The sequence below is a fragment of the Amia ocellicauda genome, chromosome 12 (genome assembly GCF_036373705.1).
Source record: "Amia ocellicauda isolate fAmiCal2 chromosome 12, fAmiCal2.hap1, whole genome shotgun sequence".
NCBI lineage: Eukaryota > Metazoa > Chordata > Actinopteri > Amiiformes > Amiidae > Amia > Amia ocellicauda.
Window position 1 is genome coordinate 29,067,501 of NC_089861.1, and position 19,145 is coordinate 29,086,645.

At 42.8% G+C, this 19,145-nt stretch overlaps 1 protein-coding gene across 4 annotated transcripts in view; it reads left to right on the forward strand.

Annotated features, from left to right (window-relative positions):
• The window catches only part of ncam3 (neural cell adhesion molecule 3), a 14,953-nt gene extending 2,422 nt beyond the window's left edge, over positions 1 to 12,531 (forward strand). The window contains exons 2-16 of one of the 4 annotated variants that reach the window (XM_066719225.1): positions 2,615 to 2,692; positions 2,824 to 3,036; positions 3,588 to 3,731; positions 4,152 to 4,289; positions 4,412 to 4,526; positions 4,625 to 4,779; positions 5,279 to 5,409; positions 5,656 to 5,800; positions 6,156 to 6,320; positions 6,648 to 6,767; positions 7,959 to 8,086; positions 8,249 to 8,426; positions 8,732 to 8,945; positions 9,764 to 9,871; positions 10,959 to 12,531. In XM_066719225.1, the coding sequence (XP_066575322.1) occupies positions 2,615 to 2,692; positions 2,824 to 3,036; positions 3,588 to 3,731; positions 4,152 to 4,289; positions 4,412 to 4,526; positions 4,625 to 4,779; positions 5,279 to 5,409; positions 5,656 to 5,800; positions 6,156 to 6,320; positions 6,648 to 6,767; positions 7,959 to 8,086; positions 8,249 to 8,426; positions 8,732 to 8,945; positions 9,764 to 9,871; positions 10,959 to 11,013 (2,087 nt within the window). In that variant the 3' untranslated portion in view covers positions 11,014 to 12,531. Of the gene's footprint in view, positions 1 to 2,614; positions 2,693 to 2,823; positions 3,037 to 3,587; positions 3,732 to 4,151; positions 4,290 to 4,411; positions 4,527 to 4,624; positions 4,780 to 5,278; positions 5,410 to 5,655; positions 5,801 to 6,155; positions 6,321 to 6,647; positions 6,768 to 7,958; positions 8,087 to 8,248; positions 8,427 to 8,728; positions 8,946 to 9,763; positions 9,876 to 10,958 lie in introns of those variants that run through there. The other 3 variants (XM_066719227.1, XM_066719228.1, XM_066719226.1) reach the window with 3 other exon arrangements.
• Positions 12,532 to 19,145: the final 6,614 nt, after the last annotated feature.

The following is a 19,145-nucleotide window of genomic DNA, read 5'->3' on the forward strand; positions in this document are numbered from 1 at the left end:
GTTTTTTTTAAGCTATGTTTGTACGTTTTTTAACAATTGTTTTGGGGGAATACAGTTCTGTGCTTCATAGTTCACATTCTCACACACATTATTTTCATCATTAATATGTGTACTCTCAGTTCACATAATTTCTAGATGTTTTTCCTCTTCTCTAAAGATGAAGATTAGTCATGGCTCCTAGGGTTGGGGTCAGTTGTAACACATATTACATTTGACCCCATACATTTTTTGAATGATCTTGTTGGAAAAAAATAAGTTTATTGTATGTGTAAAACAATATATCAATTAAGATTTTAATTTCTGAGTTAAATATATGGTGTATCTATTTTATGAATTCACGCAACTTTTTACATTTGACCCTGGCTACTGTTACACCTGACCCTGGGCATGGGGTCAATTGTAACGTCTGACTCTTTAGGTTTGAAGCAATATTGCGGTCTGCACATTAGCTCTAAAAACATTTAAATGGTGTGAAATCGTAGCAGACAGATGTAAGCTGATTGTTTTAAAAAAAAGTTGTAATGGAGCAAATGATAAAAAATGTTGCAACTGTCTCTGGTTTCCCCTACTTAAGGTTCCATCAACAGTGTAAGTCCACGGGTTTATACTGAATAAATATATCTAAGCTATAGATTTATTATTATTATTATTATTATTATTATTGGAATAAAAGCATGATCTTCATATATTTGTGTGGACGTAGTTGCAAATTATTGTATTTGTATGCAGGCATGAATTATATGACCCTACCAGAACACTGGGAGGAGGTCCATGTAGTTAGGTACAGTAGAGCAGGGGGCAGCAAGTCAGTGTTACTGCTTGTGGATGTCAGTCCCTCTGCTCTTAATTGTTTAATTGAAACCAGTTAAGTGGTTGCAATGTCTAGTAATCTGACTAATCCATCTGTGACAGCGTTCACACATCAAAACTTTGACCCACCGGCTCATATAAAACTGTTCTCAGTGGTGGCTTTAGTTTTTCGACACATGCTTTTCTCTGTGTGTATCTATGTGTCTGTGTGAGAGAGAGGTGTGCGTGTTTGTGTTTGTGTGTGATTCTAAATGTCAGTGTATTTGTTGTGTTTTGATTGTGGTCCAAAGATAAATTGCAGGTTGTGCAAATTAAGTTATACACATTGGCATACAGTACGTATGTCCATCAGGTTTCTCTGGGCTTTTATTTAAAATGCATCAAAGTATTAAATTAGAAATCGAGCAACTAATTAATCACATTCCTCTATGTTGACTTCCTACAAAACTACCTTGTTATACAAAACCTGAAAAAAACAGCCAAGTCTATGTCAGTTAGCTCCTGTGGGGCCCTGTTTTTTAAATTATGAATGTGATTGAGCAGTGTCTCTGATTCCTGATATCAAAGCAAGTCAAGAAATCAAGCTCCCACCTACTGTCTCAGCAATCAAATTACATAATAACTGACCGCTTGCATAGAGCAGGCCTCACAGTCTGCAAAGTGGCCAGCTGTTGATCTCAATACAGGAAGAAATTGAGTGTTCTACAGGAAACAGGTGATAGCCATGGTCCTCTCAAGAGAATCCACATCACCCCCCCCCCCCATAAAACACACCACAGCACATTCAAGTGAAGCCAAGACACATCCTGCTATTTATAGAGGCCTTTCTTTGATAAAGAGATAAAGACAGATAAACACAGAAGTCCCAAAAACAATAGTGTAGGAATTGTTTATAGGTGGGGGAGAGGACGGGGGGGTTGAGTGGTTCTCTATATAGGCTTGTCTGTGGAGTTTTTTTCTTTTTCTTTTGACAGCCTTCTAGAAGGGACTGTGCATTTTTCTGCTGTGTGCTCTGCTTCAGGGAACTCCACAACTGTGCCACAGCTGTCTTCCCAGTCTGCCGCGTTATTCCAGATAGCGAAGTAACGTTATGGGCTGCAGCAAAGTGAACACAGAACAATTCGAAGTGTGCAGACTCCCAGGGATGTTGTAAAACCTTTTGTAAAATAACATTCTATAATGACATGGATATACCAAATACATGCCTGACAAATAACAAATGCCAAAATGACATTTAAATACATTCAAACAACAGTGTTGCCTGACCAGGTCCTGACCCTTTTTGTCTGGCAGGGTTTGCCGTAGCACTCGGATTCATAAAGGGAAATTGACGCCTGCCGTGCTCTGAGCAGTACTGACTCCTGTAGTCATAACATTTGATCACAGGGAATAAAAACACAATGATACTAGAATGTAGAGAGTTTTTTTCTGTATGTGAATGTATGCGTGCATCTATGTGCATGTGCGTCTGTGTGTGTTTGTAAGTTATGGAATCATGCCACTATGAAGCGTGTTCTGAGAACAACCCTGTGGGGCAACAGTAGGGCATAGGCAGGACAGAATCAACCAGGGCTGGCCTGTGTAGCACTGCTGTGGTTTGACTGAAACTGGCACCACCAACAAAGCCAAAGGGAAAATTGCAGCAGTCCAGGGTGGGCTGAACTGGGACCTGGACTGGAAGGATTGCGCAGGACAGAATGAGTGCGAGGAAGTGAAGAATGTATTCTGGAGATGTCTATCAGTGGTGAAGGAATGCTGACTAACACACATTCTCCTCTTCCCTTCTTTCTTTTGTGTCCCACAGCGGCGAGCAAGAAAATCGAGATCATCACCAGCAATGTCAACATGGAGCTTGGCAGCAATGCGCAGCTGCTCTGTCGAGGTGGGTAGCAGCCTCTGTCCTCTTCCAGGCTGTGCTGCAGCTGGCGACACTAGGAAGGAGTCTTGGTCTCTCTGTGGGTGGGCCATCTAAACACTTGTGTGTGTCTTTGTGTGTCCGTTTTCCCTTTCTAGCAAGCGGTGGCGAGGCTGAGATAACATGGATGAAGGATGATGTCGAGTTAGAAGCAGACTCTGACGATCATTACATAGTGAAAAAGCATGACGAAAAATCCTCAGAGCTCATCATAATGGGAGCCACAATAGAAGACAGTGGTGTTTACAGATGCAGTGGGCAGTATGAGGATGGGGATTTCAAACAGGCTTCGGTCGATATCTCCATCATCCGTGAGTGGAGCCCAGCATCTTCCTAACTTCTCTTTTCTTGTTTTCTTGTATGGATCATACGACCATCCCTTTCACCACATTCATCCACCATTCCTCCATCCCTCCAGTATCACTAGCTGCTTCACCCAGTACATGGGATGCACTGCACAATCCATGGAGCACGAGGCAGGGCACACCTTGAATGGGACCCCAGGTCATCGCAGACCTGTATTCAGTCACTCAATCACAGTCACTCTCACACACTCACACACACACATACACACACTCATACACTCACTTTCACTCATTCACACACACACTTACTCACATGACTACACGGTAGTTAATCAACCTAATCAGCCTGTTCCTGTACCCAACTATTTTTCTCCATATGACTCAGGAGCTCATCTACTGATTTTTCTGCTCCCTTGAACTACAGTAACACTGAAGAGAAAATGTAAAGGGAAAAGTCCATTAACCATTAACCAATGACCAAACAGCTTCAATCCTTTCTTATCTTCACGTGTTGATTCATCTTTCTCACACATCATGTCCCCCTTTCTGCCCTGCAGAGAAAGTGAATTTCAAGAACATTCAGAAATATCAAACTTTCACCTCTGGTCAAGTAGCCACCATCTCCTGTGAGGTCGCCGGCATTCCCCAGCCCACCATGACCTGGAGGTTCCACGGCAAGGAAGTGAGCAGAGACACAGACGGTGAGTGAGACACCACACTCTGCTCACTGTCAGCATGAGGGCATGAGACCACAAGAGAGGAGCCCTTGCACTTGACCATCTAACCAAACAACTCTTTGTTAGTGTTGCAATAAAGTGAACTCAGAACAATATGGTTTTGTTTTGTTTGTATTTGGGTTTGACAAATATGGCGTGTTTAAAAAAAATGTTGCAGGAAGATGTTACCCCTGAGTATATATATAGTATTTATACATATTTTACTTCAGCATGTTTTGTTCTTTTAGATGTTTTTCTCTTGAATGTAGTAGGATACGTCTTGTTTTAATAATGTTACTTTACCATTTTTTGACACGAACCCCTGGAAGTCGACCAATTTGTTTCAGCAGAACGTCAAGGTTTGATTTATTTTTTGTTGGTCTTTTTTGTCCTGTGGCCCTGCAGAGCGAGTCACCATACTGCCCGGCCAAGGCCTGAGGATTGTGAACGTGAGCCGTTCAGACCACGGCCCCTGGGAGTGCGTGGGCAAGATCAAGGAGAGGAATGAGGAGAACGTTCTGCAAATCTCTGTGGTGATCAATGGTGAGAAATGGAGACCGGAGATGGGATAAGGGGATAAAATCAGAGATGCCAGTGTGGGTGATGGCAGTGGGGCCCATCTAGTGACTCAACCAATAATAGCCTCTTTTGGCCCCCCTCCCCAGCTCCCATCAAAATCCACTTGCGTGAGACAGAGAAGAACGTAACCGTGGGGCCCACTAATGTGTCCCTCTCCTGTCCGGTCTCTGGATACCCCGCCCCGGAAATCAACTGGACTGGGTATGCAGTGACCTCTTTGTGTCTCCCTCTCTCCCTCTCTCAGACTCAGCACAAGTTAATGTCTGTACTGACTCCCTCCTCTCTCTTTATGCTGCCAGTCCACAAGGCTCTGACTTCAGCCGCTACCAGTACAACTCTGACCGCAGTGAGCTGACAATCCTCTGGGTGGGCAAGAGCGACGAGGGCAATTTCACCTGTACTGCCACGAATACGATCAGCAAGGACAGCGCCACCATCAGGCTGAGGGTGTCAGGTACACTCTAATATGCTGTTCATACCTCATTTAAGGGGGAGAGCACCTTTGGCCTACCTTTGGGCACATTGTCCATTGTAAAATAACATTTGTATAACCGCATTTCCATCGAAATAAATGTTTGTGAGACATGAAGGTGCATGGAATGGAAAATACATTTAAAATAAAGGAATTAAATTAATAAATATATGAAATACACCACATATAGTCATGGAAAAGGATTTAGTTTTTTCACTTGATTGAAAATAAACAGCTCATTCTCTGTATCTGGTTATCTGGGAAAATATTAATCCTTGGGAATGTAGTTTTAGAAATGTGATGTCATAACATTGACAATGTGCCCTGGAGTCTACAGCGCTGTGTCACCACAACATCATGTTGTTCTGTGGTCGCATTAACACCACGCGGCCACAACGTTATTAGCTTCCCTGGGAAGCCTGCACCTGAGTCCCATCTGCTCGTCTCTGTGCCAACTGGGTTCCTCTCCTGTCTGTTGCAGTGAAGCCTGGCATCCAGCTAGAGGAGAAAGCAAAGGCCTTGCCTGGAGAGAACGTGACCGTCACCTGCCTTGTCACTGGTGACCCATCCCCCACAATCCTCTGGAGCAGGAAGAGCTCTGGAGAGCAACTGGTGAGAGGCCCACTCCTGTCTCTGCCTCTGCCTTTGATTGAAGCCTGAAATTATGACAATAATAATAATAATAATAATAATAATAATAATAATAATAATAATAATAATAATAATACACAATACAAAATAAATACAAAGAAATTGGCCAATTGTGTCATATGAAAGACACAAGGATCATATATTACCTACCCATGTTTTCACTCTTGCCTCTCTGACCGTGGGTGCTCTTGCTGTCCCTGTGTGTAGACCAGTGGTGGCCATGTGCAGATCAGCGCGGGCCCCATGTCCTCCACCCTCACTGTGCGTGAGGTGGTGCCCTCCGATGGCGACCTGTACACCTGCACCGCCAGCAGCCCAGTCGGCCAGGACTCCAAAGACTTCAATCTGCAGAGTAAGGGGCCACTCCATAGACACCCACAATGGGGGCAGCTCTGCAGTCTCTACTGTACTCTACCATAATCTCTCCCTTTCCATGTCCCTGTTTCTGTTTGAAATCGAAAAAACATTAAGCTGAGAATATCCAGTTTTTTCAGTTTAAACTCCTGTGACTTCATTGTTTTTTTTCAGTCCAGTGCTTCCAAATGTGAATACATGTTCTTTCATTTCTAACACTTTTTCTTTCTCTCTTCCTCATCTTCCTACTCCCTCCTGTCTCCCCACCCCCTCCTTCTACCTTCTCTCACTCTCTCAATCTCCACCCCACCTCTCTCTCCTATGCTCTCTTTTTCTCTCCACCCCTCCCTCAGCCCTGCCAGGCACTCCAGAGCAGGTGAAACTACATGTGGGCCCCAGTTCAGTGCTGTTCTCGCTGGGCCCCATGGCTGACGGAGGCTCCCCCGTGACCCAGTACCACCTACAGTGGAGGAGCCAGGGGGAGAGCGAGTGGAACAAATGGGTCATCGCAGCCAGCGGTGAGTCTCTGTGTTTCCCTCATGACCAAATAACCTTCATGGCAACTTTGTATTGAGGAAAGTCAATGAGAAACATTAAACTCACTATTGTGCACATGCAAGCAAGAGGACATATGTTTCTGGTGTCTTACTTGTCTTGTATTTGAATACATCTTCACTGCCCTTTTACTTCGCTCTTCACAAACTGTTGGCCTACTGTAGTAAATATGTCTTAGAAACATTGATCATGGTAAAACCACAGTGAAACTTTATAAAAATTCTGACAATCCTATGGTAAATTTACCGGGTTGACAGTTCCACTCATCTGCTTGTGCTATCTGTGTGCAGAGCCCCTGGCCATCACATCTCTCCAGCCCTACTCCACCTACATCGTAAGGCTCTCGGCCGTCAATGTGGTCGGTGAGGGGGGCTTCTCGGCGGAGCAGGAGGTCTGCACATTATCCAAGCGTGAGTATCTCAACCCTCGCCGTCCCCTACCCCAGCTCTGCCCCCAGCTAATGTTGTCACTCTTGTGCATATGTCAAAAGTTGTGTGTCAGTAACTGTTACACCCTGGAGCTCAACTTGACTAATTTGGTTTCAAAGGCATCTGTGAGAGTAGGGCTAGTAATAATAATAATAATAATAATAATAATAATAATAATAATAATAATAATAATACATTATTTTACTTTTCTGCCTTAACCACTGACCTCTCAAACTGAGGTCTTCAGGAGAAATTGGAAGCCTTTAGCCACATACAGGTCATGCTCACCATTAAAATTAGATCCAGAGTGAAAAACTCCATTAATGTGAGGTGCTCTCAATGAGCCCCGCTTTTCCCTCTAAGAATTATGATACCAGGCTAGCTCAGTATTCCTCAAGGGGGGCCACGGCTCCATTGCTGGTTGTCATGTAAAAAACCAACAGTCACGTGGTACTCCATCAGATCCCCTTGATTTCAATGAGAAAATCGGACATGGAGTTAAGAATGCAAAGTACAGCCTTAAAGGAAAGTAGGGAGAGCACTAATGAAGGCCAGAAAGTACCGCACCAAATCATAATCCCATTTGGGCAAAACAAATCTACAGTAACAAACACGGTCATCTGCATTCTGCAAATCCAAAAAGCAAAGAATTTTATAATATGAAAGGCAGTGAGGCAAACTAGGCTTTCAATGCATTTTTCTGTCTTGTCATTTAATTTTTGGGTTTTATTGTCAGTTTTATGCTTTCTGTCTGTCTGTTTGTCTGTCTGTCTGGATGGTTTTGCCATGTGCATCCCACCCACATCTCCCATTCGCCCCATCACTCCCGACCATCCATATGACCTCATCCTTTCATCTCATCCCCCCCACCCTGACGATGTTGTCGCCCATCGCCTCATTCCATTGGCTACCGCAGAAGGTAACCAGTGTGCTTCATTTGGCCTGTGTCTCCACTCACTTCTGTCTCTCTCTCGCTCTCTTTCTGTTAATGTACTGTACGTGTCTGTCCTTACTTCCCCCTTTCTCCTTACCTCCCTCCCTCTCTCTTTCTCCACTTTTCTCACCTCTCCCTCTCTCTCCCTGCTTCCTCTTTTCCCTCTCTCTTTCTGTTTTTGTACCACAGTGTCCAGTGTGTCTGTCCTCACCACTCCCTCTCTTTCCCTCTGTCCCCAGGGGAGCCTGACAGACCACATGTGAAGTCAGATGGGGGCAGGCCAGAGGGCAACTCCTATAGGATCCCCTTTAAGCAGCTGGATGACGGGGGCAGCCCCATCACTCACTACGCTGTGCGCTACAGCATGGTGAGTAGAGCCCCGCCGAGCCACAGCACCTGGTGCAGGCTGTACCCTACTGCAGGTGGTGTGAAGTCGAGGGTCTTTGTTTCTGCGTGCGTCTGGGTCTATCTGCATATATGTCTGGGTTTATCTGCCTGTGTCTGTATTAATCTGCAAATTCCCACACAGGAGTCAGGAGATGAGTCCTGGCACAACCTGACGTTGCTGGCCGATTCCCAGGAGCTGCTGTTGACAGGGCTGGAGTTCGGCCAGAAGTACATGGTGGAGATCAGCGCTGTCAACCCCAGCGGAGCCTCCTCCCCTGCATCCTTAACCTTCACCCTCCCAGAGCCCAGCCCCACACAGGGTGAGTGCGGCCCCCCACCGGCCTGATCCTCTTTCAGATTGTATAGTTTGTTGATGTACCATGATGGCCCCCACGTCCTAGTCACCGAGTGGATGAATGACACCGGGATATCTCGCACACTTCCACTGAACTCTGGCGTCCAAGCCAGTCCTCCCTCCTGACCCTTGGCTGTTAACTGCAAACTCTAACCCCATTCCCTAGCTTTCACCTTTTGTATGCGTCTAAATCTGAAAATTCTACCTCTTTCTCTCCTTCACTACTTCTTCCTCTCCCCCTCTCCACCCTCTCCCTCTCCCTCTCAGCAGCAGTGAGCGCGATCCATCAGAAGTCCGGCGTGGGTACAGGGGCCGTGGTTGGCATCGTCATGGTGATCTTCCTGGTGCTACTGATGGCTGTGGATGCCACCTGTTTCTATACCAACAAATGTGGGATGCTGATGTGCATCGCTGTGAACCTGCTGGGCAAGAAACACCCTGGAGCCAAGGAGCTGGACCCCGAGGAGGCAGAGATCTCTACTGTGTAAGTGTCTGACCATCTGCATGTGTAGGACACTGTGTGAAAGACACTGACTGTCTCTCTCTGTGTCACACTGTCCTTGTCTCTCTCTGTCACACCATCTCTCACACACAGAGCCTATTAATCAAAATTGATAATTTTTTTCTGTGCCGCCACCCACTTAGACTTGGTCACTTTGTCTTTTGAATTGCTCTTCCACATACACCAATCCCCAGACAAAGGACAGGAAAACACTCGTAGTAATATAGGCTATCAAGATAACTGTGGAACACAAGATGGCGCCCTGCAGTGTACTATTGAGACCCATTAAGACGCAGTGATATTGAACTCAGGGAACTATATGCTATAACTGGCAAACCAAATCCCACTACAATCACTCTTAAAGTAAATTAATTAACTGGTTTAAACTGTTCAAACCCTGAGTTCTGGATGCAGCTGTTATTTTAGGTTTCTTTAAGGTAAATATATCTCCATTCTGTTTTACCCCAGCTGAAGGGTCCATATAGACCAGTCCATACATCTCACATTTGCATCTCAAATCAAACAGCACTGGGTGTATGAGTCCATCCAGTCTTTTAAGAGGGGGATCCTGACAGAAACTAGCACAGCAATTAAATACCATATGGGATACATGGATGGAGGAATATTAACCCTTTAAGGGAAAGTGTTCATGTGGTGAATGTAGGGTCTGAGTTCGGTCTTTACTCACAGAAGTGTATGGCCCACTCAGGCAGACCACCACACCCTACCCCTGCCTGCGTTCTCCAGGTGCTGACCCTCTCTGTGTCTGTGTATGTACATGTGCGTCCTTTTCAATACAGTGACGTCAAGCTGAAAGGTTTAAGCGCGCCCGGAAGGAGCGTCCCGAAAACCCAGAATGGGGTGCGGTCCGAGGTGACATGCGACAAAGCGCCCCTCACCAAATTCGAGTAGGTGGCCTGGCAGTGTCCAAGAAGGCAGGGTGGACGCAGTTTCTGTTTCTGTGCTCCACAAAAAATGGACAGGCGGGGTCTGGGACCGCAGGGGAAGGATGGGGGTACTGGGGGCCTCCAGCACTGTAGCCCGAGGGACAAACAGTAGTACCTTGAGGAAAAATCAACTGAGCAGCAACCGAGCTTATAACAGTAATGTTGTGGCAACATTGTAATGATCAGGATTACTGTGGAGCAATATCACCACCATGTGGTCAGTGTGAAATGTTCCCCCAACACTTGCCTCGCATCTAATATGACAGAACTGAAATATGACCAAACCACAACATTGCCATAACAATGTGTTAACTGCATATACAATATATATGTGTGTTTATATATATATATATATATATATATATATATATATATATACAAATAAACCTACAGTAACAGAGAACATGACAACCAGTGATTGACTCACAGTAAGGACATAAACAGATCACCTTACTCTCTGATTGTCATGTTCTCTGTTACTGTTCATCCTCTTTGTCACTCCTTTGAAAGAGCCATGCTGCTACATAGTGCTGTGCTGCCCCTGCAACCCCTCCCCACCACGGAGCAGTGACCCCTGCCAGACATTTTTTGATACCCAGATTTTTAATGCGCTTCTTACAGTGACAGTGGAGAGTAAAGCTGCCACGCCATCACGAGACTTAAAATCCACTTGTGCCATTTGGGGGGGTTATTTCTCAGTAATGCATAGACCACAGTGCAGTGCTTCTGGTGGAGAGTCTGCCTGAATGTCTGTCTGTTTGTCTGTCTGTCTGTCTGTCTGTACAGGGTGGTTTTCTTATTCACAAACCATTTCAGTCGCTCATAGAATAAAACCAGTCAGTACAGATTAATGTAGCGCCCAAGGTTTGTGACCCAACTTGTGGCAAGTCTTCTGAAGTGTTGGTCCCCAGACTGCAGGTGATAAGAAAGTGTACGCAGCTGGATTATCAAGCAAAAAAAATCACCTGGTTCTCGAACAGCAGTTTAATTGCCCAGTGTCCCTTTTTAAGACAGTGTTTTTTTTGGCCCTTTGTTTTTCTCTCTGCAGGAATGTGCCACAGAAGAATGAGCAGCCCAGTGCGCCCTCCTTCACAGAAGCATGATAGATTCCATGGTCTGCCCACAGCCATTTCCACTGGCAGTTGAAATATTTGTAGCATTGGGTTGTCAGTGTCACTGTGGAGACCCAAATTGTGATGCACTCATCCCTCCTTTCGATACGGCATCTGGCGCAGCAAGGACAGCGAATGGGGGGGATGTGGGGCAGGGATGGGAAAAGTCCACTCAATTCAAAAGGGATCTTTTTGAGATACAGGGTTAACATATTTATGAGTCAAGTTTGTTTTGAAAAGAATAGATTTTTTTTGTTGACTTGTTTGTTTTTAAATGTTCTAGAGGATAGTGGGGACATTGGGGGTGTCTGCATTTTCCAGTTGCTGAGATTGTCCTGTGTTTTCTGGAATGTTACCCTTTTGGATTATTTGGAGCTTCTAGGAGTGTTTACTGCACATGTACAATAGAAACAATCAGTCCCGCTTTCACGGCTGCAAACTTATGTTGGAAAACAAATGTAGGAAAAATATTTTCCATCAATTTCCCAAAATCAATGACATTGACTTCAAACTGCTGGTCTTTACTCCCATGTCAGTCGTTGACCAGCTGTGGCATATCGGAGGCACAGAGTGTCCTAGTGAAAGACGCCATAGGAAGTGGTGTCAGAAACGGCTGACAATGCCGACTAAGGCCCCCACTGCTCTTCTTTCAGTTTGTCCAGTTCTGTCCTGATCACACTTCCTGTAATAAAAATGTTGTAATTTCCTGTGAACTTTACCGAAGCAACCTGTATATATCCTGTACATATCCTTCTGCTGAGTCAACCAATCCATTTACCCAGTTTTCAAGTCCATTTCCTGGCATGACTCTCGGATCTGGCCTACTGTACTACTTGTCTCCCACTCCATTGTTACCAGCTTCATGTTAAGAGTATTTTTTTCCAGATTTGTATAAGGATGATTATTTGTTGTGTCTGAGATATGGAAATGTATTTATTTATGTGTAAGTGTATTCAGAGTCAAGTTCTAGGCATTTTACATTATATTTTTTTCTCTTTCCTTTTTCTCATTCATTTCTGCTGTGTTTTAGCATGCAGTATTTTGTTGTACGAGTGATGATTATTAGTGTTGCACACAGGGCCCTGCAGCCTATCACTCAAGCATCATTTTATCTGCCTCTCTGTATATGCAGTTGAATTAAGTCTCAATCTATTGTAGTCTATTAAATTGTATTGTCTATTGTAGATCCAAATTAACAATCCTGTAAGCTGAGTTTCTGTGTTTAATCAGTACCTGTGTTTTTTCTTACTAACTGCTTACTTTGTGTGCGATTTTGCGAGCTGCCCTGCACGCAAATTTGTGTGCTGATGTGTTGATGTGTTACGAGTACATAGCTGAACTTTACATTTGTACAGATGATATTTGTCAGTTTTCAAATGCTGCACTGTACATGGTCTGTATATACACTACTGGTCTGTCACCAGCTACCTTTTGTATAAAACTAAACAAAATGTTCCCTCGTTGTGTAGTACTGATACTGAAATAATAAAGTGCCGGTTTAATATAAAACCAGCCTGTGATTCCATTCCTTATCGCATATGCTAGATAAAGCAGAGAAGGGAAAAGTTTTCTTTGCCAAATTAAATGGTATTGGGAAATATGGTTGCAATACCATTTATGTGCACAAGGGACTGTGTAAACATAATGGAAACCTATCTTCCCATTTAACTCAATGCTTGTGAGGAAAAGTGGGATTATCTGAACTGTTTTGTGTGTGGATTTTACAATCCCGTATGCTTTATAATACAACGGCAGTTACTACTTTCTCCTGAATGCAGGCAAAAGATAAGGCTGCATCAGTCCCTTAAGACACCCCAGTGTCCCTTACAACACACCCCTGTCTCCTAGGACACCCCATTGCCCCCTTGTTAGGACACTTCAATGATTGAATGACTGATGCGCAGATTGTATTTGTATAGACAACTTGTTTCACTGTAGTAAACCTGAGTACTGTTAATTCAAAATCATTAATTAGGCTGACTACTAATATCAGTTCAGACAACTTAAAGATTCAAGTAATGTTAAGTAGTTGATAGTACTCAAGAAAGAAAGTTTAAGCACCACATTACTAGGAAAATACCAGGGAACCAATTGCCTTAACATTTTTACTGAAGAGTTCAAGTTGTTGAAACAAAGAGAGACAACACTCATAAATTAACAGAGTAACAGTTGTTTATTTGTACTTTAAGACAATAAAAATATATATTGTGTTTTAGTCTTGTACTCAAATGTGCTAACTGTAGAAAAATTCTTAATCTACAATGTAAAATGCCGGACATGTTGCCAACCTCAACTAAATTCTATGACAAAAAAGCTGTCTTAATATGTCCTAATCTTTTGCATCATCAGAACTAACTAGTTTTGGTTTTAGTGATTAGTCTCCATGCAACTGGAATTTCTCTTATGTGAAAAATTAGGTTTTTATACACTCCCCACATTTATGCCCCTGCCCCACCCCCACATTCTGAAATGTGGGAGTAGGGGGATACTTGGTCTGAGTAGGAATACAAAATCTCAGAAAATATTGACAATTATGACATATTCTGGAACCAGACAATCTACAGATCAAAACAAGACCATCCATGTTTTGGTAGAAGCAACACACACCTGTAAAGAGCTCAAAATGTCAAGATGGAAAACTCTGTTTACAGTGTACTAATACACAATGATTTTACATAATTGGATCTGCAACTTCTCTGAGTTTAATAGAACTTCAAATAATATATACTGAACAAAACAAGCCTATTTGCAAAGAAATCCGATCGAAACTGAGTGATCTGTCACCGTCTGAATGAGCCACCCCCTCCCCCCCCCCTCCCGGGCTCTGAATGATGGCGGGCGACGCGGAAACTGTAAATCAGATGTGTTTGACAATGAAACACACTGGTACCCAAGAGAATAAGCTTTCAAACGATGTGTGCATTGTAGGAATACAGTGTAACTTCTATGCACAGGAACTGCATGTAACGCTGCCAAATAATGCTTAAGAGGGTGAAGTAACACAGTACACAACTCTGAAATGTAAATTATTTTTCAGTTTTTAGTAACCTAAACTTGTTTTTTTAACCTCTGGCAATTTACCGCTTACCTTTGTACCATTTCAGTTTATTCACTGGACTTGAACTGTTTAAATTTCAATAAGAACTGGAAAAATTGGGGTGTTCTAAAACTTTTGACCGGTAGTGTAGGCACATGGCATATGGAAAATTCTCAAGGTCATCCATCATCAAGTGTCATCTCATATCTAAGGTAAAAGAAACAGACATAACCTATAGGAGGAGGAATCTGTCTGCTGAAGCATTATATATTCAAGCAAAGGAAAATGGAAAAGATAATAAATGGGTAAATATAGATTGGAATAGAAATATAGACTGCAACTTTCAAAGGGCAAAATAACATTTGAGTACAATAATGAAGGCCAATCTGGCACAGCAGAATGTAGAAGGGCCTGAGAACAATGTTGATGCAATAGTATCACAACATGGACTGAGGAGGTTCGTGATATAATGGGGTATCAGTGGAAAGTGTACATTGAGGGGAAGCTGTAACATGTGGTAGTGTAATGCATGCCTAGGATGGTAAAACTGAACATCTGACCACAGGGTTAAATTGAGGATAAGCTGTAGGCTACTGAGGCAATGAAATGGTACAACAAGACAATAATAAGGTGAGCATATAGGATGTTTCAATAGTAATTTAGTGTGGTGGAAAGAATTAGGCATGCGCAGTTCAGATGTATTAGATTAGATCAGTACATTTAGATTTAGAGACTGAACAAAACTATAAAGCATATCATATATAATATTTCACCTACAGCCAGTATGCAAACAAGCTACTGTACAGCAATAAAAACTAAACATATTATTATAATTTTTTTATTTCTTGGCAGACATCCTTATCCAGGGCGACTTACAACATAAGTGCAAACAAGTGCAAAAATACAGAGAACATAACATAACCAAATAATTTGAAACTACCTTTCTCTTCTGCTTGTTTTTCTTCCATTTTTTTTACATTTTTCTGCACCAGAGATTGGAGTGTTCCTGATCTTTTTTTCCAACATTATAATTTGGTCGTGTGGCAATCCTAACTTATATATGTTTTTCTTTTCTGTCTCACCCAAAACATTAGGAGGCATAAGCTATGGAATCGCAGATCTATGGCAGATTTCTAGTGCAAAAACTATGATGTTTGATTCCATGATGCTCTGGACAAAACTCACTCATAAACAAAATCTGTACATTATTTGAAAACTGATAAATTATAATTTTATGAAAATCTATTGAAAATATCTTCGATTTAGCAGCCGGGGGCCCTAAGCGGCCACTTATGTCGCTTGATGCCTAGAAACTGCACTGATTGTTTATTTTCTTTTAAAGTTTACTTCCCCAAGTATGCAGCGAACACAATCAGAAATGAATAAGAACACCAAGAGAACTAGTTTACCACACCTCTTTGTTATTAAAACAAATGTGTTAAATTTTTACAAAATAGTATGAATTAATCATAGTATTATGTATCAGGGATAATCAAGGCATTGTTCCCATTATGTTGGAAAAATCCAGAATTTGTTGTTTCATATTCAAATTGAGCCCAAAATTACTTGAATGGACAAAACAGTGCTCAAAGCCTCCGATCAGCCATAACATTAAGACCACTGGCAGGTGAAGTGAATATCACTGATAATCTCGTTATCATGGCACCTGTCAGTGGGTGGGATATATTAGGCAGCAAGTGAACATTTTGTCCTCAAAGTTGATGTGTTAGAAGCAGGAAAAATGGGCAAGTGTAAGGATCTGAGCGACTTTGACAAGGGCCAAATTGTGATGGCTAGACGACTGGGTCAGAGCATCTCCAGAACTGCAGCTCTTGTGGGGTGTTCCCGGTCTGCGGTGGTCAGTACCTATCAAAAGTGGTCCAAGGAAGGAAAAGCGGTGAACCAGCGACAGGGTCATGGGCGGCCAAGGCTCACTGATGCACGTGGGGAGCAAAGGCTGGCTTGTGTGGTCCGATCCAACAGACGAGCTACTGTAGCTCAAATTGCTGAAAAAGTTAATGCTGGTTCTGATAGAAACGTGTCAGAACACACAGTGCATCGCAGTTTGTTGTGCATGGGGCTGCGTAGCCGCAGACCAGTCAGGGTGCCCATGCTGACCCCTGTCCACTGCCGAAAGCACCTACAATGGGCACATGAGCATCAGAACTGGACCACGGAGCATTGGAAGAAGGTGGCCTGGTCTGATGAATAAAGTTTTCTTTTACATCATGTGGATGGCTGGGTGCGTGTGCGTCACTTACCTGGAGAGCACATGGCACCAGGATGCACTATGGGAAGAAGGCAAGCCGGCTGAGGCAGTGTGATGCTTTGGGCAATGTTCTGCTGGGAAACCTTGGGTCTTGCCATTCATGTGGATGTTACTTTCACACGTACCACCTACCTAAACATTGTTGCAGACCATGTACACCCTTTCATGGAAACGGTATTACCTGATGGCATTGGCCTCTTTCAGCAGGATAATGTGCCCTGCCACAAAGCAAAAATGGTTCAGGAATGGATTGAGGAACACAACAACGAGTTCAAGGCGTTCAAGGCCTCCAAATTCCCCAGATCTCAATCCAATCAAGCATCTGTGGGATGTGCTGGACAAACAAGTCCGATCCATGGAGGACCCACCTCGCAACTTACAGGACTTAAAGGATCTGCTGCTAACGTCTTGGTGCCAGATACCACAGCACACCTTCAGAGGTCTAGTGGAGTCCATGCCTGGACGGGTCAGGGCTGTTTTGGCTTATTGGGGGCCTACAGGTGATATAGAAAGTATACAAAGTGAGGTGAAATGTGATGTTTAAGTAACTGCCAGTAACAGCTGAGGGCTGTTGAGGTAGGCTGAGTGATTGCCACAGCACAAGGTCTCCATAGAACTCCCCAAAGAGTGTGTGTGAAGGGGAGAAAATAGTGAAATGGACAATGTTATGTTCAAGCAGTGAGAAACACACAGTAGTAGTAGTGTAGTAAAACGTCGCACTGACACAACAGACAACACAAGGGCTTCCCGTCAATTGCAATGATGCGCAGTTCGGGAACGACTCGTTCTTTTTGAGCGACTCATTTTGGTGGCCGATGGGACTCGGATCAGTGACGCAGTGAATCGGCTCTTTTGATTCGCTGTGAGCAGCAGCGGCGCTCAGGAGCCGCAGACCCGCCGTCGACGCCCCTTCAGTGACTCTGACTCTCAGTCCGGCGGATTCGTTCGTCCTGACGAGTCGCTGATTGCTATGAAACTGAAGACCGTGTGTGCCATTTGCTTCCCAATTCCCTCTTGCTTAGTGCATAAGAAAGACCTCTGTATGAGCCAAAATGGCGTCAGTTACATCATCCAGACCGAGTATAGACTACTGTCAGAAAACGAGATTAGACGTTTAAGCAAAATATTATATACTGTACATAATGTGTGTGTGTGTATTAAAGTCCGTATTCATTGGGTACATCTGCCAAACAAAGCAAAAATATATAATACATCGCTATGAGGTCTGTTTTTGTATTGTTTTATACACATAAAACATTTGCACAAATTATTATTAATACTTGCAAGTCATCTTGAGGTAAATCAACAAAATGACCTATAATATTATTGAGATTAATAATAATTGAGATACACCTATGCGTAAGACATGTATGTAATGATATTATTATTATTATTATTATTATTATTATTATTATTATTATTTCTTAGCAGACGCCCTTGTCCAAACAATATATTAAATTTAATTAGATTAATCGTGTTGGCTAAAAAATGTTAATGCTTCAAACTGTTGTTATCTACAGGACCTTAAATATATATGTGTCCTGGTTCGGGCTGCATTGTGCGAGTCACTGAATCAGTGAACGAAATGAACAAAATTAATTGATTCACTGAACTGAACTGAATCAAATGAATCGAGTCACTAAAAATAATCGAACAGCCCAGCACTAGTCAATTGGATGGTGCGAACCAGCCCGGCAAACTGGTGCTCTGGGAGGTTGGAGAAGGAACGGGTCATTTAAAGGAAGTGAATGCCAGGAAGCAGGGGCGTTGCTAGACCCTATTTAGGGGGTCTAAAGCCCCCCTGTATTTTCAGTCAGCTCCTCTAAAAGTAACACAACAAAAGAATCCAAGAATGAAGTAGTAACTCTGCAAAAAACTGTCAGCAACCCCCGCCCCCCATCCAGGCCCCGGCTCTTATGCTGGAAAAAAACACCATCATGCTTCATGTTGGGCACTATATATATACATCCCCTATATTAAAATTGATAGTTCAATTATGTATTATTATTAAGTATTATTATGTATTATTAATGACTGGCAATTATAAGGTTAAATTATAAAGGCAAATCATGCCAAATATCACATCATGAGAGCTACAGTTCAGTAACCGCTCACAAACTGCAGGGTTACAATACTACAGGGAAAACTACAGTCTGGCTTTGGATTCAAACTGGATTCGGAAGGAAACATTGAAGAGAAAGGAAATGTTTTCTGTTTCGTTTGCAAGCAATGCTTTTTTTACAAGTGCAGTGTAAGTAGTGTATTGTATCATTTGCAAACAAAAACATGTTTTTTTTTATATAAATTTGTATTTTTTTTACCATTCCCGTTCAGCATTGTTATACGGTATCAATGCCTACTATTTATTGAAGTATTACTGTGTGGCACAACCACTTGACTGTTATGGGTTGTATTTGAAAATATAATCTCATTTGTACATCACAACTTATTAGTCACAAAAACAAAGATGGTCTAAAATTACCAACACTAAAGACTCCAATTGAAAGTAAATGTAGAGTTGCACAAGTCTCTACCTTCTCTGTCATGTTAGTGCCACATACACTACAGCATGAGTTCTCAAACTGTTACTATTGACGACCCCATTTACAAACTGAAAAATTTTCGCAACCCCACTTATACACACACACACACACACACACTTATATATATATATATAGTAACAGTTTAGGAAAGTTACCAACCCTTGTGGGTCCAAACAAGGAGTCAGACACCAAATTCAGGCAAACGTACTCTTTATTTCTACAATGTTCGTTTACGCTCCGCCTTTGCAAAGGTAGAAGGACAACTGCTAATAGG